The sequence below is a fragment of the Aethalodelphis obliquidens genome, unplaced genomic scaffold (genome assembly GCF_003676395.1).
Source record: "Aethalodelphis obliquidens isolate GAN/ISIS:26980383/991018 unplaced genomic scaffold, ASM367639v1 scaffold84, whole genome shotgun sequence".
NCBI lineage: Eukaryota > Metazoa > Chordata > Mammalia > Artiodactyla > Delphinidae > Aethalodelphis > Aethalodelphis obliquidens.
In genome coordinates, this window is record NW_020838028.1 from 2,162,264 (window position 1) to 2,189,999 (window position 27,736).

The 27,736-nt window shown below is 38.3% G+C and overlaps 1 protein-coding gene across 2 annotated transcripts in view; it reads left to right on the forward strand.

Moving 5' to 3' along the window:
- The window catches only part of NELL2 (neural EGFL like 2), a 378,516-nt gene that overhangs the window by 239,343 nt on the left and 111,437 nt on the right, over positions 1 to 27,736 (forward strand). For both annotated transcript variants that reach the window (XM_027093487.1, XM_027093488.1), the window contains 2 exons: positions 16,684 to 16,806; positions 19,566 to 19,661. In XM_027093487.1, the coding sequence (XP_026949288.1) occupies positions 16,684 to 16,806; positions 19,566 to 19,661 (219 nt within the window). The remainder of the gene's footprint in view (positions 1 to 16,683; positions 16,807 to 19,565; positions 19,662 to 27,736) is intronic.

The window sequence follows — 27,736 nt, forward strand, 5'->3', positions numbered from 1 at the left end:
TAATCAGCTGCTCCTTTAACCCTGTCCTGTCTGGGCAGGAACAGACGCCCTCAGGCAACCTACACGCAGAGGCGGGGCCAAATCCAAAGCTGAACCCCAGGAGCTGTGCGAACAAAGAAGAGAAAGGGAAATCTCTCCCAGCAGCCTCAAGAGCAGAGGATTAAATCTCCACCATCAACTTGATCTACGCTGTATCTGTGGAATACCTGAATAGATCATGATACATCCCAAAATTAAGGCGGTGGACTTTGGGAGCAACTGCAGACTTGGGGTTTGCTTTCTGCATCTAATCTGTTTCTGGTTTTATGTTTATCCTAGTTTAGTATTTACAGTTTATTATCACTGGTAGATTTGTTTATTGATTTGGTTGCTCTCTTCCTTTTTTTTAAATATATATAGATATATTTTTTTTATTCCTTTTTCTCTATTTGTGAGTATGTATGTGTATGCTTCTTTGTGTGATTTTGTCAGTATAGCTTTGCTTTCACCATTTGTCCTAGGATTTTGTCTATCCTTTTTTTTTTTCTAGTATAGTTTTTAATGCTTATTATCATTGGTGGATTTGTTTTTTGGGTTGGTTGCTCTTTTCTTTCTTTCCTTTTTTTATTATTTAAAAATTTTTCTATTTTTTAAAATTTTTATTTAATAACTTTATTTTATTTTCTTCTTTCTTTCTTTTTTTCTCCCTTTTCTTCTGAGCCGTGTGGCTGACAGGGTCTTGGTGCTTCGGCCAGGTGTCAGGCCTGTGCCTCTGAGGTGGGAGAGCCGAGTTCAGGACATTGGTCCACCAGAGACCTCCTGGCTCCACGTAATATCAAACAGTGAAATCTCTCCCAGAGATTTCCATCTCAATGCTAAGACCCAGTTCCACTCAATGACCAACAAGCTACAGTGCTGGTACACCCTATGCCAAACAACTAGCAGGACAGGAACACAACTCCACCCATTAGCAGAGAGGCTGCCTAAAATCATAATAAGGTCACAGACACCCCAGAACACACCACCAGATGCGGTCCTGCCCACCAGAAAAACAAGATCCAGCCTCATCCACCAGAACACAGGCACCAGTCCCCTCCACCAGGAAGCCTACACAACCCACTGTACCAAACTTAGCTACTGGGGGCAGACACCAAAAACGAAGGGAACTACGAACCTGCAACCTGTGAAAAGGAGACCATAAACGCAGTAAGTGAAGCTAAATGAGAAGACAGAGAAACACACAGCATATGAAGGAGCAAGGGAAAAACCCACCAGAACAAACAAATGAAGAGGAAATAGGCAGTCTACCTGAAAAATAATTCAGAGCAATGATAGTAAAGATGATCCAAAATCTTAGAAATAGAATGGAGAAAATAAACAATTAACAATGCTCTAGAAGAACTAAAGAGCAAACAAACAATGATGAACAACACAATAAATGAAATTAAGAATTCTCTAGAAGTAATCAATAGCAGAATAACTGAGGCAGAAGAATGGATAAGTGACCTGGAATATAAAATAGAGGAAATAACTACTGCAGAGCAGAATAAAGAAAAAAGAATGAAAAGAATAGAGGACAGTCTTAGAGACCTCTGGGAAAACATTAAATGCTCCAACCTTTGAATTATAGGGGTTCCAGAAGAAGGAGAGAAAAAGAAATGGACTGAGAAAATATTTGAAGAGATTATAGTTGAAAACTTCCCTAATATGGGAAAGGAAATAGTCAAGTCCAGGAAGTACAGAGAGTCCCATACAGGATAAATCCAAGGAGAAACATGCCAAGACACATACTAATCAAACTATCAAAAGTTAAATACAGAGACAAAATATTAAAAGCAGCAAGGGTAAAACAATAAAAAACATACAAGGGAATCCACATAAGGTTAACAGCTGATCTTTCAGCAGAAACCTTGCAAGCCAGAACGGAGAGGCAGGACATATTTAAAGTAATGAAAGGGAAAAATCTACAACCAAGATTACTCTACCCAGCAAGGATCTCATTCAGATTTGATGGAGAAATTAAAACCTTTACAGACAAAAAGAGGCTTAAAGAGTTCAGCACCACCAAACCAGCTTTACAACAAATGCTAAAGGAACTTCTCGAGGCTGGAAACAAAAGAGAAGGAAAAGACCTACAATAACAAACCCAAAACAATTAAGAAACTCATAATAGGAACATACATATCGATAAATACCTTAAACGTAAGTGGATTAAAAGCTCCAAACAAAAGACATAGACTGGCTGAATGGATACAAAAACAAGAGCTATATATATGCTGTCTATGAGAGACCCACTTCAGACCTAGTGACACATACAGACTAAAAGTGAGGGGATGGAAAAAAATATTCCATGCAAATGGAAACCGAAAGAAAGCTGGAGTAGCAATTCTCATAGCACACAAAATAGACTTTAAAATAAAGAATGTTACAAGAGACAAAGAAGAACACTACATAGTGATCAAGGGATCAAGCCAAGAAGAAGATATTACAATTGTAGATACTTATGCACCCAGCATAGGAGCACCTCAATACGTAAGGAAAATGCTAACATCCATATAAGGGGAAATCAACAGTAATACAAGCGTAGTAGGGGACTTTAACACCCCACTTTCACCAATGGACAGATCATCCAAAATGAAAATAAATAAGGAAACACAAGCTTTAAATGATATATTAAACAGGATGGACTTAATTGATATTTACAGGACATTCCATCCAAAGCAAATGAATACACTTTCTTCTCAGGTGCTCATGGAACATTCTACAGGATGGACTGTATATTGGGTCACAAATCAAGCCTCGGTAAATTTAAGAAAATTGAAATCGTTTCAAGTATCTATTCAGACCACAAGGCTATGAGACTACATATCAGTTATAGTAAAAAATCTGTAAAAAATACAAACACATGGAGGCTAAACAATACACTAGCAAATAACCAACAGATCACTGAAGAAATCAAACAGGAAATCAAAAAATACTTAGAAACAAATGACAATGAAAACACGACAACAACATGACAAGGATGCAGCAAAAGCAGTTCTAAGAGGGAAGCTTAAAGCAATACAATCCTACCTCAAGAAACAAGAAACATCTCAAATAAACAACCTAACCTTACACCTAAAGCAATTTGAGAAAGAAGAACAAAAAAATCCCAAAGTTAGCAGAAGGAAAGATCATAAAGATCAGATCCAAAATAAATGAAGAAAACAATAGCAAAGATCAAAAAAACTAAAAGCTGGTTCTTGGAGAAGATAAACAAAATTGATAAACCATTAGCCAGACTCATCAAGAAAAAAATGAAGAAGACTCAAATCAATAGAATTAGAAATGAAAAAGGAGAAGTAACAACTGACACTGCAGAAATACAAAGGATAATGAGAGATTACTACAAGCAACTACATGCCAATAAAATGGACAACCTGGAAGAAGTGGACAAATTCTTAGAAAAGCACAAACTTCCGAGACTGAACCAGGAAGAAATAGAAAATATAAGTAGACCAATCACAAGCATTGAAATTGAGACTGTGATTTAAAATCTTTGAACAACCAAAGCCCACAACCAGATGGCTTCACAGGTTAATCCTATCAAACATTTAGAGAAGAGGTAACACCTATCCATCTCAAACTCTTCCAAAATATAGCAGAGGGAGGAACACTCCCGAATCATTCTATGAGGCCACCATCACCCTGATACCAAAACCAGACAAAGATGTCACAAAGAAAGAAAACTACAGGCCAATGTCACTGATGAACATAGATGCAAAAATCCTCAACAAAATACTAGAAAACAGAATCCAACAGCATATTAAAAGGATCATACACCATGATCAAGTGTGGTTTATCCCAGGAACGCAAGGATTCTTCAATATAAGCAAATCAATCAATGTGACACACATATTAACAAATTGAAAAAGAACCATATGATCATCTCAGTAGATGCAGAAAAAGCTTCTGACAAAATTCAACACCCGTTTATTACAAAAACCCTCCAGAAAGTAGGCATAGAGGGAATTTACCTAAATATAATAAAGGCCATATATGACAAACCCACAGCCAACATCATTCTCAGTGGTGAAAAATTGAAACCATTTCTCTAAGATCAGGAACAAGACATGGTTGTCCACTCTCACCAGTATTATTCAACATAGTTTTGGAAGCTTTAGCCACAGAAATCAGAGCAGAATTAGAAATAAAATGAATCCGAATTGGAAAAGAAGAAGTAAAGATGTCACTGTTTGCAGATGACATGATACTATACATAGACAATCCTAAAGATGCCACCAGAAAACTACTAGAGCTAATCAAGGAATTTGGTAAAGTAGCAGGATACAAAATTAATGCACAGAAATCTCTTTCATTCCTATACACTAATGTTGAAAAATCTGAAAGAGAAATTAAGGAAACACTGCCAGTTACCACTGCAACAAAAAGAATAAAATACCTAGGAATAAACCTACCTAAAGAGTCGAAAGACCTATATGCACAAAACTATAAGACACTCATGAAAGAAATTAAAGATGTTACAAACAGAGAGATATGCCATGTTCTTGGATTGGAAGAATCAACATTGTGAAAATGACTATAGTACCCAAAGCAATCTACAGATTCAGTGCAATCCCTATCAAACTACCAATGGCATTTTTCACAGAACCAGAACAAAAAATTTCACAATTTGTATGGAAACACAAAAGACCTCGATTAGCCAAAGCAATCTTGAGAAAGAAAAACAGAGCTGGAGGAATCAGGCTTCTGGACTGGTACTGGGACAAAAAACAGAAATATAGATCAATGGAACAGGATAGAAAGCCCAGAGATAAACCCATGCACATATGGTCACTTTATTTTCGATAAAGGAGGCAAGAATATACAATGGAGAAAACACAGCCTCTTCAATAAGTGGTGCTGGGAGAACTGGACAGCTACATGTTAAAGAATGAAATTAGAACACTCCCTAACAGCATACACAAAAATAAACTCAAAATGGATTAAAGACCTAAATTTAAGGCCAGAGACTATCAAACTCTTAGAGGAAAACATAGGCAGAACACTCTATGACATAAATCACAGCAAGATCCTTTTTGACCCACCTCCTAGAGAAATGGAAATAAAAATAAACGAATGGGACCTAATGAAACGTAAAAGCTTTTGCACAGCAAAGGAAACCATAAACAAGACGAAAATACAACCCTCAGAATGGGAGAAAATATTTGTAAATGAAGCAGGTGACAAAGGATTAATCTCCAAAATTACAAGCAACTCATGGAGCTCAATATCTAAAAAACAAACAACTCAATCCAAAAATGGGCAGAAGACCTAAATAGACATTTATGTAAAGAAGATATACAGATTACCAACAAACACAGGAAAGGATACTCAACATCACTAATCATTAGAGAAATGCAAATCAAAAGCACAGTGAGGTATCACCTCACACTGGTCAGAATGGCCATCATCAAAAAATCTACAATAAATTCTGGAGAGGGTGTGGAGAAAAGGTAACCTTCTTGTACTGTTGGTGGGAATGTAAATTGATGCAGCCACTATGGAGAATAGGATGGAGGTTCCATAAAAAACTAAAAATAGAACTACCATATGACCGAGCAATCCCACTACTGAGCGTATACCCTGAGAAAACCAGAATTCAAAAAGAGTCATGTACCACAATGTTCATTGCTATTTACAATAGCCAGGACATGGAAGCAACTAAGTGTCCATCGACAGATGAATGGATAAAGAAGATGTGGCACATATATACAGTGGAATATTACTCAGCCATAAAAAGAAACGTAATTGAGTTATTTGTAGTGAGGTGGATTGACCTAGGGTATGTCATACAGAGTGAAGTAAGTCAGAAAGAGAAATAAAAATACCATATGCTAACACATATATATGGAATCTAAAAGACAAAAAAAAAGGCTCTGAAGAGCCTAGAGGCAGGACAGGAATAAAGATGCAGACGTAGAGAATGGACTTGAGGACACGGGGAGGGGGAAGGGTAAGCTGGGATGAAGTGAGAGAGTAGTATGGACTTATATACACTACCGAATGTAAAATAGCTAGTAGGAATCAGAGAGATCAGCTCGGTATTTTGTGACCACCTAGAGGGATGGGATAAGGAGGGTGGGAGGGAGATGCAAAAGGGAGGAGATATGGGGATAATTGTATATGTGTAGCGGATTCACTTTGTTATAAAGCAGAAACAAACACAACATTGTAAAGAAATTATACCCTAATAAAGATGTTAAAAAAATAATAATTAAGGTAAGATTTGACAGCTAGCAAAAGGCAGAGCTGGGATCTGAACTGAGGTACGCTGACTCCAAAGTCCTTACTCTTAATACTACTATTGTGGCTTTTAAATGCTGTGATGGAGTTAAGCACAAGGCTCCATGGGTCCTAAGGGGCTCAGCTACATTAGACTGACGGAGTTTTAAGGAAGGTTTTCTGAAGAAAGAATCATTGTTTGATCTGAGTGGGAGGTGAGTAGGAGAGGTAGACAAAGAAAGTGGGGAAGGACCTTTGGGGCAAAAAGCAAGGATGCATGTGTGAAATATACAGGGATTGTCTGGTATGATCCTTGGCCTTTAGTAGAATCTCAATGTCATCATTACTAAGTAGCTGCCATGGGGGAGTTATAAATGATGCAGTATGGTAAGAGCAAAATGTCATAATGAAAGTCTTAACGAGTAGGTGGTGCCTTGATGGCTAGTTAAAACAATGGGATGTCACTAGAAAAATTGAGAAGAAGAGAATGGGGGAGAGATAGACAATATCAGTTTTTATTTGAAAAGTCATTCTGGTAATGCTTTGGAAACGTACAGAACTGGGGGCAGCGTTGTCATAATGAGACTAACGCAGTAATCCAAAGGAGATATCTCGTGCCCAAATATGGGCAACTGCAGAGCAGTGGGTATGGAGATGGGGGATGGGGATGAGAATTGCCAAGGAAGTAGAATCCGGATGAATTGGTCCCTGGATGCAGTGAGTGGGAGGAAGTGCAGAGCGGTCTGTGGTGACTCCCAGATTCCTGGTTTGGGAGGAAGAAAGGCTTATTGGTACACGTAGCTACAGATTCAGCTGTGGGTGGGAAACCTGAGGATGTTCTTTCCTGATGACCTGGTGGTGTTCTGTGAAGTTGTTGGGAGGTTATGTGCCAAGAGTGAGGGAATGTGAATGGGGCAGGCATTTTAAGAGAAAGCAGCAAAGCTGCTGAGGGGAATGAAGAGAAAGCAGGGGATGTACAGAATTGTCACTACAGGATACCTACCTTGAACAGTTTGCATTAGCAGATCTCTGAATGTTTTACATGTTAGAGACGTACTTTATGGTGATTGATTCACTCATTAACAAACAGTCACTGGAGATCAATTTTGTGCCAGTCATTTTGTTGGATGTTGGGGGCGATTGACGAATTAGACCCAAGGCTTTAGCATCTAGGTGGTTATCTGACAGATTTGGGGTGGGGAATTTTTGCTTGGTTTCTTGTCACCATCAGTAGAGTAAATTCAATTTCCTAATATGATCTTTGCTTTTATATTTTAACTTCTCAATTCTATTTTTTCTTTTCCATAAAAACCAAATCAAACCAAACTAAAATAAGAACAAGAACAACAGAATCCCTAAAGAAGCCCTCTTATTTCTATTCATCTCACCACCATCTTCCCAGTCACCCACATTTGAAACCTGAGCTATTTTTAATACCTTTCTTTCTTTTGACTCAAAAATAGATTCACTGTGGGGTGCATTAGTTCTGTGTTTAAATCTGTCCGTCTTTCTCCATCACTGTGGTCCATTCTATTGCAGGCTCTCTTTTCAACACAGTTTCATTCCACAAAACATAGGAACTGGGCTGTATAAAATGAGCAAGACATGATTGCTGCCTTAAAGGGATTTGAATCTTATGATCTGGGGGGATAGCTTCTCAGCTCTTCTTCCTGTGTCCTTGTAGTGCTTCCTTATGCTGTGCAGGTGCATTGCCCAACACGGTGCTGGGCGGATAATAAGCGCTCAGTTTCCGTCTTTTTGCTTTCTTCCATTTCCACTTGCCCTCCTCCTCCCCTTCCTCTTCCTTATCCCTTTGTTTCGCCTCTCAGTGTTGCACAGACTCTTTTCTCAACTCTCAGTAATAATCTAACTCTGATTCAAAAGGAGAAGAATAAAAGGAAGAAAGAAGGATTAAGGAGAGAGAGGGAGGCTGGCTTGCTAACACGGGACTCCTACTTTGTCAAGGAAAGTTAGTCTCTCCTCATCTGCATATTACATTTAATTTCCCTAAAGATCAACTTTAATTTTATCATTCCACCTTTTATTGTACAGGGGGAAGTGGCTATTTATTGCCCACCAGATAAAATCACACTGTATTCCTGACCTGTTCACACTGTTCCTTACTGTTCCCTGTCAGTCATCACCTATGCCAGCTCAACCGCTGAATAGCCCTACCATACCCCATGCTTTTGTCTTTTGCACGCATGCTCTCTCCATATGGAATACTCGTTCCCATCTTTACCCTTTTCCTGCTAAAACCCTTCCTATCTTTTAAGACTCACTTTTTTGGCCTATTTGTTATAGGACACTTTCCCAGGATTATGGGAATACCACTCAGTCGATCTTCATCTCTTCCTCTTTAAGCCTTTTGAAATCTTTGTTTATAGGTTGTAGTTTTTTCAAACATTGAAGGCTCTTGGCCTTGTCACTTCCTAGCTGTGTGATCTTGGGCAAGATGCGTCCTTGCTCTGGGAAAGCTCTCTATTCCTATTTGTAAAATAAGAGTAATAATAGTACTGACCTAAAAAGGTTTTTGTGAAGGCTGAAGGGGGTAATGCATATAAAACACTTAGTGCAGTTCTTTATAGCATGTAGTAAGCACTTAAAAATTAGCTATTGTCATTATTACTAGTATTTTCTCTCTTACAGCACTAAACAATGGCTGCAGTATGTCACAGTTGTTATCTATTCACATCACCCATCCTGTAATAGTTCAAAAGTTTCTTGAGGTCACAAATCCCATTTTGATGCATCTTTGCCTCTTCCGGAGCACTAGAGTCACACAGCAGAAGTTTCATAAATGTGTGTTGAAAGAACAAATGAAAACTATCTGACTGATGGTTAAAAGTATTTTGTTGCCCTACAATGTGTTCAGACAAAGCTTATTTCCTGAAACACCAAATAGGACAAAGCAAGATTTTGCCATAAAAATAGAATTTGAATTACTTTGTGAAATTACTGTAAGGGTAGAGAGGAAATTTGAGTGTGCTTTGGTTGTTAAGATTCTTGATCAAATAGGGATTAGGCAAGGAGGCTGAACATACAGTGGAAAGACTAGAAGAAAGTAAACCAAGCATGTCGGAGGAAGGAAATCTGAACAAATTCCGAGTTGCTGAACAAACTGAAGAATAACAAGGAGTCAGTATTGAATTGGTGTGGTCAATGAACAGGAAACTTGAGTAGTGAACAAGAAATGCTTGGGTGTTAAAAATGAGTTTTAGTGGGTTTGCTGCTGTTGTAGACATTGAGCAAGTTTAAAGTATAATTTCTTATAGTTACTTGAATAGTGTTAAAAGTAAAAGTAGATTTCTGTTAAAATGACATTGTACTAAATAGATTTTTCTCTGTAATGTAAAGTGAGTAAATAAGGTAACCATAAGAAACAAAATGAACAGCTTTGGGTAAGCATGATAGAGGTTTCTTTTTCCTTAATATAACCATTGAAAGTTATTTCAGTGAAGTTTTGGCAACCAGAAAAATGTCCAAAATGTATTTGATTTCAGAGAAGATTATGAAGAGAGCAAATTCTGTGAGACATTTAGGTTTTGCAAATTGAAATAGAGGACATCGTCTGGCTAATAACGACAAAATGAATTTTCCCACTGAAGTAGATAATAAGATGAGAAAGTAACTAATAGTTGTTGAGTGTCTATGATTTGCCAGGGTGCTTACATTCATCATTGAAGTTTATTCTTTGTAACGGTTCCCTAACATAGGTCTTAATTTTTTCATTTTGAACTTAGAAAGATCAGCTAACTTTCACACGGCCACTGAGAACTTAGGATAAAATAGCATCTCAAAGCCTGTCTGGAAAGCGTATGTATCACACTGCCTCCCTGCTATTGCTTATTAAAATAGTACATAATTTTCTCATAGTTCTACTTTGTCTTCATATTTACTTAGGGCCCTAGTACAGAACAGCTGATGGAGGATATTTTAAGCTAATGAATTGTAACGATCATCCTTACGAAGCAGTAATCATGAGGACAAATGTTTTGATTTCAGGAATGTGTCTTGCTGGTGGCAGTGACCACAATATTGTTCTTCACATACCAGACCAGGAAGGAGGGGTAAGAAGGAAGGAAGGAATTCCAGTCCTTTCCAATAAACCCCCAAACTATCTAGTAATCGTTGAGTTGTAATAGAGAACATTCTTTATTTTCAGTTTGTACTCACTTTGAAAAGACCTGCCATAGAATAATTATCTTGTGAATGTACTAAGGAACTGTGGTTAAGTCCAAAGAGTTGTTTCATTTGAGAAATAGAGATGGCGTATATTATCCGGGGACTCACCATTGTCATCATTCTTTTCAGAGTAAATTAAGAGGTCTCATTTGCAGACCCATGGGCTGTCTTGTTCTGAAGCTCTTCACAGGCCAGTACACATAACTACACACTGACTTTGGTGGGGACACATGTGAGTGAAACTCATGGATGAACTGCTGCAAACCTCATTGATATGTTAAGGCAAGCAATCTGGTCTCTGGAAATATAAGAGGAAAATAACCAAGCACCTCTTCACTTTTGAGATAAACCACCCATCTAAGCATCCAGTTTGATGGTGTTATCAATAAACTAGGATTATTACACTTCCATTGGCTTCCTTGCTCCAAGACTTATTCAGTCTTAAGCCTGAGGGAGCTTGTTCCCAGGTTAAGACCTGAGGTAGATTGTCACTAGGTTTAGAGCCATATCCTGCTACATTCTAAGAGAGAATTTGCTCACTGTAAATTTATATTCCAGGAAACACTTGGGTCAGGGAAAGTGAAACAGTTTTCTTTGTGGAACTTACCCCTGTATGTTGTGATAGCTGCTGTTTTCCCAACATTTCTAGATTTGGAAAGGAAAGTAGAAGATGCAGCATAGACAATATAATTCTTGTGACTGGAGAAATCTATCAGAGGAAAAGAAAGATTCTCTGAGGGTATTGGGGCAGCTATGAAGCTATATTACCTTCTGTTACCAGAAGAGTGGAATTTGCTGTGTAAAAGTGTCAACCCAAGGATCTAGTATATTGCTGGGGGATATAAAACAGAATTCTCGAGAAGCAGTGGACAGTGTTACTAGGGCCTGACCACTGGTATCAGAGGAGAGGACTCTTGGACATTGGAGTTATCTGGTTGCCAAACTACATTACGGTTGAGTTTCCAGAGATTTTTAAGCTGGGGGAATTAGTGCTGGAGTCCAAGTTCTGTGATCTGGTTACTTTGTTTTTTAGGCGTTTGTACTTGACCATATTGATATCTTCCTTTTCTTTTGAAAACGTCTCTCAACTGTGTGAAAATGTGGATTTTAGTATGAACAGAAATTACCTCAGTGCTTTGCCCTAGGAGTTCTATAATTTTTAATAAGGCTCCTATAAGGTTAAAAGATACTAGAAAATACAATAAAGAGATGATAACTTCCTAATTGTGAAACATTAGAAGACTTGTAATGTGTAAACATTCAAAACCTCTGGATAATTACAGAAAAGAACACTAGGTTAAAAAAATAGATCAGGGAAAACCTACGCATTAAATGTCAGGAGGCCCTATTGCATAGCAATCAATAACCTAGCTTTTGGAGTCAGATGTTGTGATTCACAGCTCTACCACCTACCAAGCTGTGTGATCTCAGGCGAGATGCTTAGCTTCTATAAGCCAAGTTTAATTTTCTGAAAAATAATGTTTCCTAATTAATATGAGGATTAAATGAGATAGTGTATATTACAAAGTATGTGGTATGCAAGCACTGAAATAGAACTGGGATTATTACAAGTCATTCAGGTTCAGTCAAATTTGTAAGAGACTCAAGATTCTAAAAACAAAAGAAGCAAAGTATGTAAATGCTGTTTCAGCTTGGAACCCGCCTCTTGCCCACACATGCATAAAGAATATCCATGCCAAATGCTCTGCTCTCCATGAAGTCAGTCTTGCATTCCCACCTGACCCAACTAGAAATGACTCCCTCCCTTGATCTCTATGACCTTTTAAAACAGAGATTACTTCCTTGCTTCAGCATTTCTCATAATGAAGCCATGCGCTAAAGGCGCTTGTGTTTTTGTCTTATCTCCCCAACTAAACTATAAGCTTTGTGAGGATAGCTACTATCTATAATCATACTTTTAATCCTGAAAAGATCCTAAAACACAATAGACATTGAAGAAAATTGTATTTAATTGAAATGTAGATATATTTAAATTGCTTTTCACTCCTCTTTTCTGTATCATAGTATCATAGTGAAATTTTGTATCATAGTGAAATTCTTGAGTAGAACATGTGCTATGTGTATTGCATGTTTGTGCTGAAATCATAGTGAGAAAAGCTATATGAATTTTAGAATGGCTGTCTTGTCTCTAGATGATACGTTCATTCTGGAAACAGCTCAATATGAACACCAATTTTAAAATCCAATTTGAATCCAACTCTGTCATTCTGACTGATGATCTGTTGGGTGTTGAGTCTTAAAATGATTTTAGATACATTAACTTAAACAGGTTAGGAGTTAATCAGTGAAACTAAAGTATTATTATATGTAACATCTGCGTTTAGATAAATTCAAATGTGTATACTATTACTTTATTTTCATAGAGGAATTTTACTATACTGACCCTTGTCACTGGTATGAAATCAGTTTCACATAGTATGTAAAGATGCAGAGCATACAAAATATGGCACTCGGGACAAATCTTTGCTAGCTCTCACTGTAACATTATCTATTCTGTATATAAGGTACTGTAATAATTGACACCCATACTACTTTTGTTTAGAACTGTTGAGGGGTGATGTTTTCTTTCTATTACTTTTTTCCTTTTTTTCCATTTTATTTAAATTTAAAATTCATAGGTACAAAAGTGTTTAAATTTTGATTAAAATTATTATATGCTAATATTTTTAAAGAAAAGAAAAAAAGGGGTGCATTCAGTTTCAATCCCAGCTATTGTTTGGACTGTCATGTCACATGAACAGTGACATTTTATCTGAGGATATGAAGATAGCATTGGATCTTATGGATTGGATATTCTGAACATCAGATCTGATGTGTCTCCTTTTCAATATATGTGAAATAAAACTTAGAAGTCATTCACAGTTATATCCTGACATGCTCTTCTCAAACACTGGAATGTTTGAATGATTTAAATTCTGTCTTAATATTTTCCTCCTTATTTTATTTAATTTTATGTATTATATGTTAAAAATGTTGAAGGAAGTATTAAGAATGGATAGACTGACTGGTGGGTCGGTGGTGGAGTCCTTAGGGGTATGTCAGTCAGGGAAACAGTAAGAAGTTGACATTTGACCAAAAGTCGATATGGAGCAGCAATAATTAACTATTTATTGAGATGACCTTATAGAATATTTGCTCCTTGCTTCATTCACATTCTCTTTTTTAAAGGGCTGTCAAAGTTAGTTCTTCTGTGAGATTACAGTACAGGCATTTTAAAAGGCTTTTCTTAAGATCACAGTTTAGTTGATAATTGTGAGTATAACCAAATTTATTTTAAGTAGTTTGAAAAAAATTAAAGTGACAATATAAAAGAATTAATACTTTCTGTTTTCAGAATATGTCCTGCTATCTTAATTAATAGTTGAAATATCTCAAACCAAATAAAACACCACCATAGTAAAATCAGTAAAAAAAACAGCTTAGGTTTCGGTAGCTTTCCATTTGGTGTCTAGTCTCCAATTGAACAAATTGGGATTGACTTGAATGATAACGGTACAGGAAGTACGTCCTTTGGCTGCGTTGGGTCTTCTTTGGTGCGTGCGGGCTTTCTCTAGTTGCGGCAAGCAGGGGCCACTCTTCGTTGCAGTGCATGGGCTTCTCATTGCGGTGGCTTCTTTTGTTGCAGAGCACGGGCTCTAGGCACACGGGCCTCAGTAGTTGTGGCTCAAAGGCTCTAGAGTGCAGGCTCAGTAGTTGTGGCGCACGGGCTTAGTTGCTCCGCGGCATGTGGGATCTTCCCGGACCAGGGCTCGAACCTGTGTCCCCTGCATTGGCAGGCAGATTCTTAACCACTGCACCACCAGGGTAGTCCCTGGTCACTCATTCTTTCAGTCATTTATTCAAGACACTTCCTTTGAATGTTGAAATGAAATACAAAGAAAAATATAAAATTCTTCTCCAAAAATTCACACTCCCAGGTGGGGCATGAAAATAGAGAACCAAGGAGAAGTAGACACTTAGGATAAAATATAGTAAAACAGCCTTGTATCTGGTGCTAGGGAAAACAGACAGAAGCCCCAGCTCTGTGGGAGGGGGAGAGAAAGGTGTTTTCACAGAAGACATGCCATTTTAGTGTAATCTTTAAAAGTATTAAGGGTTTTCCAGGAGAATCCATGGGGCAGGCTTTGCAGCCAGAGGGAACAATATATGTACAGGTGCATGCCAGTGCATTTAAAAACCTGGAAATTGTCTTCACCCGTGAGTTGCTTAGAAGCCACTTATTCATTTCAGCGGCCGCCGAGAGTAAAGGACAAACCAGATTCCAGGTTGTGTAATTAGTTAACATTTGTTGAACATTATACTGGTTGCTAAACTGAATCTTGTTAGGCCCTTCCTCTACCCAGTGAGTACCGTCTAATTAAGAGGGCAACCAAGGCGGGATGAAAACAACATCAAATCAATCAGCAGCTGTCTTTAAAGGGCCCCACGGCTGTCTGTATAGAGATTTATAGATTAACTGCAGCACTTTGAATTGCAGTGGGAAGAAAATTGGCAGCAGCTGCAAACTTCACAGTGTGGCTTTATTTTGCTTCAGGCAGCTGAACCCAGAAGTAGGTGGGCTACCCATTCTGGTCCCTCCAATATTTAATAGTGTCCAAGGGTATCCCCAATAGGACACCCATGTGTAATCCAGCCATTTCCTAAGCTATCATCAATATGCATGAATTTATTAAAAACTCTGAAATGTTCTGATTCTAGATAATAAAGGTGGAATTTTATACAGTTTGGGGAAATTCAGCCAGGAATTTGGAGAATATCTATTTGTGTAATTCTAAAACCTTAGTGATTGAAATCTGTCTGAAAGGTAATTGGGAACAATCTTTACAGATTTTATTATAGGCCTATAGCTAAAACTATCATAACTTTGTGCTTGCATAACACAGGACATAGAACCATGAAATGTTAATCTTTATTTTTTAAAAATAAAACAAAGAGCATTCTATTTTAGTATTATAGTTAAGTGATTTTAGTCTAATCTCAACTACGTATGTCAAAGGCAATTTTTTTTTCAAAAGTACAGGTGCAGTACTATTATGTTGTCTAGAATAATATATACGTAGATACATATTGTTTGGAATGCAAAAAGTTCTAAAGTGAAAAAGCAATATTTCTTTTTGCTTTGATTATTTATATCATAGTGAATTAATGGCTCGATCAATGTAAGTGTATTAAAATATATATTTAATTTTAGACCTAAATACTATTTATGTAAGAGACTGGGTAATAAGTAGTGAGGCTGTAGGGATTTTAGATGGCTGAACTAACTTGTATGCATTTCCTCACTTGTATTTCATTTCCTACTCATCTTGATTTCGATGTTAGATCTGTTTTCTTTCTCACATTTACTGTATTTATTCCTCACACTTACATTTTTGCTAACACTGAGCTAGCATTCTGAAGTTACCTAATATTTCCATGAACTTGGTCAGGCTACTGAAGCACTCTGAGCCACCACTGACACATCTTTAAAATGGTGATAATGACATTGGTTCTGCCTCTCTCACAGCGGGACTGTGAGAATCAAATGATTCAGTGCTTTTGAAAGTGTCAAGTTACACACAGTTAAAGGAGGTATATTGATTGTATATCTCAGAGTTTGCATTTGCACATATTATAAAGGCAAGTTTTAGTCTTTTTTAATAAAACTGTGGTACTTCCTTTGCAGAAAGAGGGAACTTACTAAGAAACTCAGATATTCCCCCAGCAGTTTGCACGTGTATCTTTATGCCTGCAAGTGTGAATGTAGATGCTAACTGCATCTAATTCCACAGGGCTTCAAGTCCATTATCCTGCAGGTCAGGATTCATGGAGCAATACAGTTACACATCCTTTCCTATCACCCTTTCCATGCTACAGGAAAAAGTTAGGTAGCAGACTTATATCATGAGATAATTCCCCAAATATTAACCGCTGAGACTGTAAACAGCTGGCTCTGGGATCTACTTCTGAGAATTAATCCCCATCCTTCCCTCTCCTCTCCTTCTATTCCTTGCTACTATTGGTGGGCCTTGTATCCAAATCCTTTTGTGTTTAAGGTTTGTGGATATGTACACTGTGTATGTACTTCAAGAGGAGTATACAGTACTTCAAAATACAAGCTCTTCTTTAATAGGTTATTTGTGTATGTCTGTGTTGGAAAGAAATAGCATACAATAACAAAGATGAAGGTGCAATTTAAAGCACAGTCGTTTTGAAAATCTGTCTTTGAGTAACAAAAACGTATCCTCATTTCAGAACATGATGAGTGTGTCACAAATCAGCACAACTGTGATGAAAATGCTTTATGCTTCAATACTGTCGGAGGACACAACTGCGTTTGCAAGCCAGGCTATACCGGGAATGGAACTACGTGCAAAGGTAAAAGATTTAAGTGCTGGCACCTCTTCCATTAGGGATAATGCAATCCGTCTCTCCCTCCCTCCACCCTTTCTCATCACTGTTACCTGCCTTCTGGGTACATCCCACAGACATTGAGAACTTTGAAGTGTAGCTCATGGGCTTCCTCTTGGATTACGTCAGTGTTTAAATGGCCAAACTGTTCAACAACTCTGATTTGATGCTCCATGACCTCAACCACAGTGGTTTCCACCTCTATTCCTCCCTAGTGGAATCATAGCCATAATCACGTCCTGGGCATTTTTGTACAGAACTATTCCACTCTAGAAATCTAAACTTTAGCTTTTTATTATCTAACCCCACGTCCTTCTGCTTCCAGTTTGCCCACTCTGTTCTTTCCACAGTTTTTCATCTTTAATCTCTCTGACCTGTCCTTTTCATCCAGATTCCCAGTCTCCTCCCAGGTTCCGATATTTCTTTTTGAGTCCAAACATTACAGCTGTATTTTTTTCGGCAGCCCTATCAACCCATGTTTCACTACCATGATCCACTGTGAAATATCTGTGTGGGGTCAGTCTGAGAGCTCTTCTTCTCTGCTCTCTCTCTCTTGAGCTAAATACTAATTAACTGGGAATTTTAGGTTTCTATGTGTTATCATTTCCCATTTTGCCTGGTTTGTCATTACCAGTCAATAATTCTCAGGTTTTCATTTCCATCAGCGGATATTCCGGCTGTAGTCCACCACCATCCCATTAATTCACTCTTTTATCCATGCCCTCATTTTCCTTCATCAGATGAGCTTCCCTCCCACTTCGAAAGGAAAACGGAGGTTCTATTCTGGAAACTCCGCCAACTTCCATAGGATAAAGCCCATATTCCTTATTACCTCATATAGATTTATTTATCATTTGTCTAATTCAGGCATTTTAAGCTTCAAAACTGGTCCATTCCTCAAATGTACTGTGTTCATTATCCTGGAGTTTACCAAAATTAATTTTCTTCGTTACATGTATATGGGAGACAGGAGATAACAAGGAATTGTTACTAATGCCGTGTCCTTTGGTCATGACTTTCAGACCTGGTCTACAGTCATACAGTGGATGCAGATAGGGAGGGGCCAGAGGATTACTCTGTCAAAGTCTATGGAAATCTGTAGTTTAGAGCATTGTAAAGGCCTGCGCATATGGGAGTCTAAATCCCACAAAGATTTCCTCAGAAACTGGATGGATCCTGAGGAAAGCTAGACTTTCAAGTCCATAGATGGTATAAATGCACGCTTAGGACTTCCCCAAAGCATCTGGATGTTCAGAGAGTTAAGATTTCATCTGGGAGTCCAACAGCTTCTCATTCTTATTTGCATTTGACTCTCACTCCTTATTAATGTGAAAAATAAAGTTTATAGCGTAAAGAATTCTTGAAGCCATGAGAAAATGCAGACAGATAATTCTTATCTTTGAAGGAAGGAGAACTTTCCAGTGTCTATAAATTTCTTCTGGAAATTAGGACTATAGGTTGCCTGAGTAAAGACTCTCTGTTCCTGTGTGTGTCTCTGCTGGGAACGTCAAAAGCTGAGAGAGAAGTAGTTTAGCTGTAGGATCTGAATCACTGAGTCCTATTCTCTGTCAAGAGGCTGCAACCTTGCAAATTACTCCAAGGAGGATATACACATGGTCTGGTGGGTGTACCCTTTCTTTTCATGAGGCTTCAATTCCTAATCTCTTTGCAAGTTCTTGGGGACTAGGTATTGTTTTTGCCTAGGATGAAGACAGATTAAGACCTAGAACCAAAGAAGCCAAATGGCCTCTTTGGGCCCCTTCCTTTAACTCAGTAGCAGAATCTCAGATTTCTACAGTTTCCCACTCTGAGAAAGTACATCCTGACTAATTAGCACATGCCTGAAAACTAGAGCAAAAGCTTTTGCCCCAGGCATGGAACAGGCTGATCGAGTTCATCCACAACAGGCCTTGCCAGGCTGAGGGAACAGCCTTTGCCTTACAGAGTCAAAGAATAAGCTGAAGTGGAAACAGAAGTTTCTGAGGGTACTCCATCCTGCCCATCTTGTTTTTCTCACCTTTTCTGAGGGCGGCGCATCTCAAAAGATTACCCTCGCAGCGGCTCAGAGCTTGGCTTCTTTTTCTACTCACAGAAGAACTCCCCTCACTCACACACCCACTCTAACACAACAGGCTATGCAGTGCCTTTGCCCTTGATCCTGGATCCTGACCTATCCTTGGCAGAGGGATTCAAGACCCTTCTTGAAGACTCCTTTATCAAATTCTCATTATTGGCTAACTCATCACCAGGAATGATTTAGAACTTTTAGAAGGTTGGGGCACTTCTCTAGTATTTTGACAGTTTGGACAGTGTGTAGAATGATCAGAGCCGTATAGGATTCAATTATTTCTTATTTCCGTATCTTATTCTTTAGGTGGTGGTTTCTTCCTTAAGAAGATGCCTAGGATAGCTGCCATTTTTTTTAGATTTAATTTCAAGCTGGATTGCTACAATGAGGTGCAATACTACTTCTGATTCCTGTTTTGTAAGGCTACTGTTTTTTGTTAAAAGAAAGCTCAGTATTTTCTTTTACAGGTGAAATACTTAACATTGGAAAGAGTACTATTCTACAAATTGTGTTGAAATTTCTTACCTATATGGAAAGTATTATTTGAATATGAAATTATAATAGCATTTATATCAAAGGCAATAAAGAAAAGCTAGTTTGGAGTATCTTGAACCACTTCCTTCTAAAGTGCTAAAATTATGTATCTGAATTATTTCAGCGTTTTGCAAAGATGGCTGTAGGAACGGAGGAGCTTGCATTGCCGCTAATGTGTGTGCCTGCCCACAAGGCTTCACCGGGCCCAGCTGTGAAACGGGTAAGAATATCATACCATCTTCTAGAAGATGAAGTTTTACGCCCATGTATAAAGGAACCCGAGAGGAAAATAATATTTCAAGTGGGCTTTCAAAGCATGGCACTTGCTATTAACACAGAAGCTTAGGAGGCAGGAGGTGGGAAGTTTCAGTGAGGCGTCGTCACTGGGCGTTTGCCCAAAGTCACTCTAAGGAGGTTTTGCAGCTATTATAACTAGAAGTATATTGAACTTTTTCAGAAAAATATGTTGGATTACCCAGGATTTTATGACTTCATGGTTCACTTTACTCATTTGGAGCCCAGTTTTCCCGGAATCTATATGCCCATATTAAAGCATAGGATTCAAGCTTATGGCCAGCTCGCTTCCTGGGACACACTACTTCCTGCCTCCACATTTGAGAATTTTTAATACATTTTTACCTGGTCCATTTAATATTTTTTCATTGTTGTCTGTTTACAAAGTGTTTAAAGTTTTCTACCCCTTAATTATTCCTCATCCAAGTCTGTCCTGAACTTACTCTTTCTGATAGATACTAATACTAGAAACTTTTAAAAATATTAAAAAATATATATATGTGTAGTCTATATATAGCTTATGACTGAAAGTAAGATGTTTTGTCCATTGAAAACACACCTTGAGAATTTAAAAAGTGCCTTGAGTATTAGCCCCTAATTAAAATCATATCAGTAGTAGTTTTGGTTTCTTTGGGTTAAGTGGGTTCTAACAGCAGATGACCTCACAAAGTCTGATTATTCTCCCTAAGAGAAAGCTGCTGCCACCAGTGATTAGTGGTTACCACCTCCCCTTGCTTTCCATAAATCTCAGTGCAGTAGATGCAGTGAATGTCCTGTCTCCATCCCACCTGCAGTCATCGGGTTTAATAAATACACTGATCAGAACGTGAGACAGAAAATGCTCTGGTCCATTTGAGAAGTGAAAAGTTTACTGAATAAGTACTGCCACTGAGCACAGAAGGATGCTCACAAAAGGATCACTACATCCTTTCTTTCTACAAGTACCTCTAAGCGGTGCTTTTCAAACTTCGGTGACTAACTGGTTACAAAGGTCTCTAACAGAAAATGCCTAGTGGCTGTCTTTGATATGTAGGCCTCTTTCTTAAGGAGATCATTTCCAAAATCAAAAGTTCCAAAGCTCATCGTGCATGTGAATCACCCATAGAGCTTGTTAACTTGATAAAAAAAATACAGATTTCTGATAATTAACTATCATAGGATTTAGAAAATCAAAATCAGGTACTTCCAGTGCAGCGGTTCTACGATGTCTCTATCCCATGATCTCCAGTAGTACCCACACACGCATCAAGGTACACTAACAAGGTGTACATTCAGACCTATGGTAACTATGTTTCCTGAGTACAGTATTTTATGCTGTTTCTGGTACGAAGTCTGGATACTGAAATAGTGGCTTTTTCAGGGAATTTCAGTGGTGTGCAATTTTGAAATAAAGGCTGTCCCAGAAAATCTGGGATGAATAATGGTCATGCTCAATCCTGCGTATCATTTCCCCACTAAAAAAAAATTATATGGAGAGATTGTGAAAGTGTGGAATGGCAGAAGATTAATCTGAGCAATGTAAAATTTAAAACTGGAGTTAAAAGTAACCCAACAGAATATTGAGCTTTCTCTGTGTAGTTATCCTTGATCTTTCAGTCTGTAAGAGGACAAACACAAAATGCCAAGGGCTTTGAGAAAAATGTACGTTTAAAATCTAGTTTTACTCTTTCCTTGTTATGTGGCCTTGGGCAAGGCGCATAACTTCTGTGTCTTTTACCCTGTGTACGTCACCTTACTCTTCACAGGTCTCCTCGAAGATAGGTATTATCTTGGAGGTATTATCCATTTACAAACAAAAATATTGGGTTCATCATGATTTAATTTTTCTAACATCAGAGAGCTAGCAGCTGAATACTAAGGTCTTTCTACTCTCAAATCCAGGTTTTTATCTATATAATTGCTTTTCAAAGTTTCTTCTGAAGTCACTCTAATGACAGAGGAGAGAGAATGCCTCCTATCTGGGAAAATGTAATACCAACACTTGCCTTAAGGCATCTGTCCCAATTATTGCTCCAGGTTAGATCCCAATTCCTCACCTCCCAACACCACCATTTTTGTTGATGTAGTTATAAATAGAAGGTGTGCCCTTTAAAAAAATACCTTCAGATGAGAAGAGACTCATTTGAAATAATTTATTCACCCATTTATTCAACAGATGTTTAATTAGGATCTGTTATATGCTGAGCACTGATCTAGAAACAGGATATAGCAGTGAACAAAACTGAGGCCCTGTCTGCATGGAAATTATGGTGTAGTGGAACAGAGGGACTATAAACAGGAAAATAAATGTCAGGTAACAATAGGTACTGTAGGGCTTCCCTGGTGGTGCAGTGGTTGGGAGTCTGCCTGCTGATGCAGGGGACACGGGTTCGTGACCCGGTCCGGGAAGATCCCACAGGCCGCGGAGCGGCTGGGCCCATGAGCCATGGCCGCTGAGCCTGCACATCCGGAGCCTGTACTCTGCAACGGGAGAGGCCACGACAGTGAGAAGCCCGCGTACCGGAAAAAAAAAAAAAAAGGTACTGTAAAGAAAACTAAAGCAGATAGTATAAAATTATTTTATTAACCTCTGGACCTTACATATAATGGGTATTATTATTATTGATATTTACTTTATTAATAAAGGTAACTAACCTCAGCTTCTGTATCAAGTCCCAAAATTTCAGTGGTAAATATAAAAGGTGTATTGCTCATTCACATCTCAGTTTATGTTGAATGCGGTATTGAGGAGAGAGTTGAGGGGGATTGGGGTTCCTCAAACTAGGGGCCCTGGCTATTGCCATTTAGTGAAGAAGCCATACCCAGTACATGACCTCTAAAACTGCTAGAGAAGAGGACCACAGAGAAAGCACGGAAAATGCACACCTAGCGTTACTGCCTCAGGTCAGAAGTGTCCCTTCCCGTCACATACCGTTGGTAAGAGCTAACCACATGGATTCAAGGGGTTAAGAAAGTGTAGCTGAGCTGAATGTCCAGGAAGATGAAACTGGTTTGGGGAGCATCAGGCCAGTCTTTTGCCATATCTGCTGTCTGTCATTGCTAGTGCAATTTACTCAAAGCAATCAGAACATTTTCTACATTTCCCTGATGTCGTCAGGACAAGGAACTCTGAGTTACTTCCTTTTTCCATCACTGCCATATTTATCCTCATCCCCCTGGCAGGGAGTCTCACCTTGGAATTCCTGGACCCCTGTAGGTCTATGGATGGGCTTTGGGGTCCATGAATTCCCTGAGTATCTGTGCACGTGTACATTCTTCTGCAGGGAGAACCCGGGCTCTTAAAGATTTCATATGTGTTATATGATTTCCAAATAGTTAAGAACCTCTAGAGAGAGAATCTTCAATGATTCATAAAGAGAACTAACTGCTATTTCATTCTGTGGCATGTGATACAAACCCAAATGTCCAATGTTTCTTTGGGAACCTTAAATCCAGAGACCCCAAACTGAGCTCATCGCCTCCATGTCTCCTGCCTCATGTCCTCTTCCTCTTCTGTTTCCAAAACCCGGATCTTCACTTCTATTTCCTGTTTCAGTGAGCGGCAGCCGTATCCACCCAGTTTTACCCCTTCTTCCTGCCCTCGCCTCCCCCTTCCTCCCCCTCTCCCTCCCTCCCACCAGTACTCAGGGAATCATCCCCTCACACCCCTTGCACATCCAGTCAAGTCCTTTTTGTTCTCGGTACTAGGGTCCCTTTCTTTCAAGTCTGGCTGCAACTACAGTATTCAGGCCTCTCAGGCATCTCTCTCCAGTGCCATCTCCGCAGACTATAAAAGCCCAAATCTGATCATATCACCCCAGACAGAAAAAAAACGTCAGTGCCTCCCATTGCCCTCGGGATAAAGGTCACGTGTCTTACCATGACCTTCAAGATTTGACCCCTGCTAATCTACCCAGCTTTCGCTTTCTTGTCCATCTGTCTCCTCTCTTCATTTCCACACCAGGCATGGAGTTTTATGGGGGTAAAGGTATAACTTGTTCACTTTTGAATCTTTGAGACATAGTATATAAGGGCTATACTTTATTAGGTGCTCCACAAATATTTGTTGAATAAATAAACAAAGGTGTAAATGAGGAAGAAAGAGATGATGTGGTTGCTTCCATATTTGCTGGATATTTTAAAATACTAGTTTAAAGAGGGCTTCAGGGTCATGTGGTCTTATACTTTCACGTGGCAGATGAGGTAATTATGGCACAGAGAGGTGAAGTTACTTATATATGGTGTTTAATTATAGATACAGATCTGCAATTTAGAACTCATCTTCTGATTCTTAGTCCAGTGTTTCCTTTTTCCCCCCTCCTTCCCTCCCTTCCCCCCTCCCTCCCTCTCTCCCTTCCTTCCTTCCTCCCTTCCTTCTTTCCTTTCTGCCTATGCCATGGTATATGCTCAGAGGAATTCATCCTACTGTCATCACTCATGAAGTCTGTGTTTTTGTTATGCCCACCCCTTCAGCTACCAGATAATCCTGTTGTCTTTAACAGTGACTTCTGTGGCAGTTTTTCTCTCCCAAGGTAGGGAAAGCATCAGGATTGCCTAGATTGCCCATGTATAGGAATGGCATAAATGTGGCCTGCTGGAGTTGGATACTGCCTGATAGCTTACCGAGGAGATTAATTCCTGGCCCCAGTGGTCATCTGCTGAGCCTTCACAATGGATCTCTGAGGATGACGTAAAAGGATTTACTGATTTTTTGAAAGACAATACTAATGTGCATGACATTTACCAACCCTTGTTACTTTAGTTGAAAAAGTCTCCTCTGAACCCCCTCCCCCAAATTTCTTTAGTCTATTTCTGAATCATGTGTATCTTAGTGAAATGGTTGAATCCATTTACCAATGTCACAAAAGGGCTATGTGTATATTTTTATTGAGTAAAATTAATTTTTCATGACCTTCTTTTTTAGCTGCTGTGTAAGGTTACCCACTTGTACAGCATAACTTCATTTTTAATTAAACATCCTAATATTCCATCATGTGGTTAACTTGGGTTTAGCAGGGTGATTATTTCTTGGATAAACTCAATAAAATGTATTAGAAATCTATGTGCTGAGGTTTAACAGCTCTATCACTGCCATGCTATATTTATTGCACAATTGCTGAACCTCCACAAACATGTGTCTGCTGATGTAATTAATATGCAAAGCTGTCTTATTATACTGAAAGTAAATCTTTCAGTCATGATTTACAGCATAACTCTAAAAGATTTGACAGTCCCCTATAAGTAACTGCTGACTTAAATCAAATTAAGACGCTTATAACTGGGAAAAAGTTGATATCAAATGGCAAAGCTAAAAAAAATACGCTGCAATATCAAAGAAAAGGAAATCAAACATTTTAGTGATAAATGGCTTTGTGTGTATGTGTATGTGTGTGTGTAAAATAATGGTTTTCTTGACCACAGATCAAAACATGAGATGAGATTTTAATTATTTACAGTGAGTAATTAAATGAATATAAATTTAAGTTGCATTCCTAAGTGTTTTTGTAGCTTTTTAATATCTGTAGTTTCAAGATGATAAAATGAAGCATGAGACATATGTGAATGTTGTGAATGCTGTGAATGTTGCTTTACGTCCAAGATAACTTCAAATTGGTTGAGGTTGATTGATATTTTAAATTTTGTATTATTACTGTTACAGTATAGGTAGTAAAAATCCTTCAATTCGCTTATAGTAACAAAGTTATTTTGCCAGTAGTATGCATAGTTAGCATATATTATTAATGTCGAACTGTATTACATTTCCTGATATTGTTTAACTAGCATTTTTCATCATTAAAGGAACATATTGGTTTAATTTCATGATCATGTAACTTTTTCTAAAAGGCATATTTTTTAGACACTTAACATCATTTTACATAGACTGAAACAAATTCAGAAACAAAAGAAAAATTTCAAAACATTTCTTCCATAGCATACATACCCTTTTTTTTTAACCAAAATGACTCACAGTGAAATTCCATTACCAAAATGTATATCTTTTTGTGGGAGAAGAGGAGAATTTGAGTAAAACTGTTGAGCTAACATAGTTTAAACAGAAAGAAAAACTTTAAATACTTTAACTTTACCAACAACAGTGATCTTTTTTTAATATTATTCTGAATTCATTTTGCTATAGCTAAACAAATACAAACTCATACAAAAGCCATTTTCTGCCTAAGATGGAGACTCCAATCATATTTGCTGATCTTCAGGCTTGGTCTCTAGTCATAAAAGTGAATAAATTACATTTGATGAATGAATGCATAGTAATGAACTTTGGAAGAATTAGGTGTTTAGATCCCAATGTTACTTTTTCCTGTTACCAAATTAAAAACAAAAACTCTCACCAAAAGCTTTTTGACCATACCTACATATGAGTTAACTTAGGTACTTAAGACATGTCTTCTCTTTATGTTGGTGATCCTTGACCTTTTTTTTTTTTTTTTTTTTTTTTTTTTTTGCGGTACACGGGCCCCTCACTGTTGTGGCTTCTCCCGTTGCGGAGCACAGGCTCCGGACGCGCAGGCTCAGCGGCCATGGCTCACGGGCCCAGCCACTCCGCGGCATGTGGGATCTTCCCAGACCGGGGCACGAACCCGTGTCCCCTGCATCGGCAGGCGGACTCTCAACCACTGCGCCACCAGGGAAGCCCCCTTGACCTCTTTTAAATAACCCTTTAATTGCTTAATGTTATGCCAAACCTTGGTTCTCCTTGAAGCATTTAACAGAGTGGTCAAGAACACAAAAATTGAGGTCAGAGCGACATCAGCCTGAGTCTAGCTCTACTGTTGACAAGCTGTGTGATCTTTTCTATGTTACTTCATTTTTTTATGCCTTAATTTTTATGTGTATAAAATGAAGATAATAATATCTACCTCATGGGTTGTTCTGGAGATTAAAAGAAGTAATATAAGCAAGGTGCACAGCACCATGTCTTTGATGTGGTAAGCACTCAAAAAATGATATTTGATGTGACTATATTACATATTTTAAGTAAAATGTTCATACAGAGCTGTTTGAAGCTTTTAGATGTCCTTAAATTAGCGGTATGTACCCTGAAACGTTATAAAATAAGGGTTAGGAATTAGAAATAATTCTAGTTTTCTTGACGTATTTATAAACCTGCTTTAAGTATAACTTTACTACACTGTAATGGTTTAACATGTTTAATTTAGGAATTTGCATTCTTTACATTTACTTATAATTGCTTTATTTTAGTCCTAATGCAAATCTTTAAAAATTAATGTTTTATGGAAATTTGTCTTTGTACTATTCGAAAAGTAGTTAAAAGTTCTCAGTGTTAAATCTCAAAGTCATTCTTCCAAGTCCTTCAGGTTAATTGGAAAAAGATCTTACTCTTTCCATGTATCAGTCATGTATAATAGATAACAACTCTGATGGGGAAATTTTTCAGGCTCTTTTATTTTAAGACCTACCTAATTAGCACTGGAAATGATGACACGTCATGGAGTTAATGTAAGGGAGAAAAACGTAGGTTTCAAACTGTTAGAAGGCAGGTCTCCAAAAAAGAAAGAAAAAAAAAAAAGCCAAATGGATTATGGATTATTTGGGAATTTGGAAAAGGTCTTCACTTTTGCTTTAAAAGTATTGCTAATTTTTTCAAGGGATCACCCTTGAATATAACTTATATTGTATTATACCCTTGAGTTCCTAGTATTCATATCCCCTCTTCTTCTTTTTATTGAAAGCAAACCAAATAAAGTCACTTTTTAGATTTTTCTTTGATATTATTCTAAAATTAATTAACTGAATACTTAATATTTGAAAAAGCAATTTATGTACATGGTATAAAATTTAAAAGGACAGGGCTTCCCTGGTGGCGCAGTGGTTGAGAGTCCGCCTGCCGATGCAGGGGACACGGGTTCGTGCCCCGGTCCGGGAAGATCCCACATGCCATGGAGCGGCTGGGCCCGTGAGCCATGTCCGCTGAGCCTGCGCGTCCGGAACCTGTGCTCGCAACGGGAGAGGCCACAACAGTGAGAGGCCCGCGTACCAACAAAA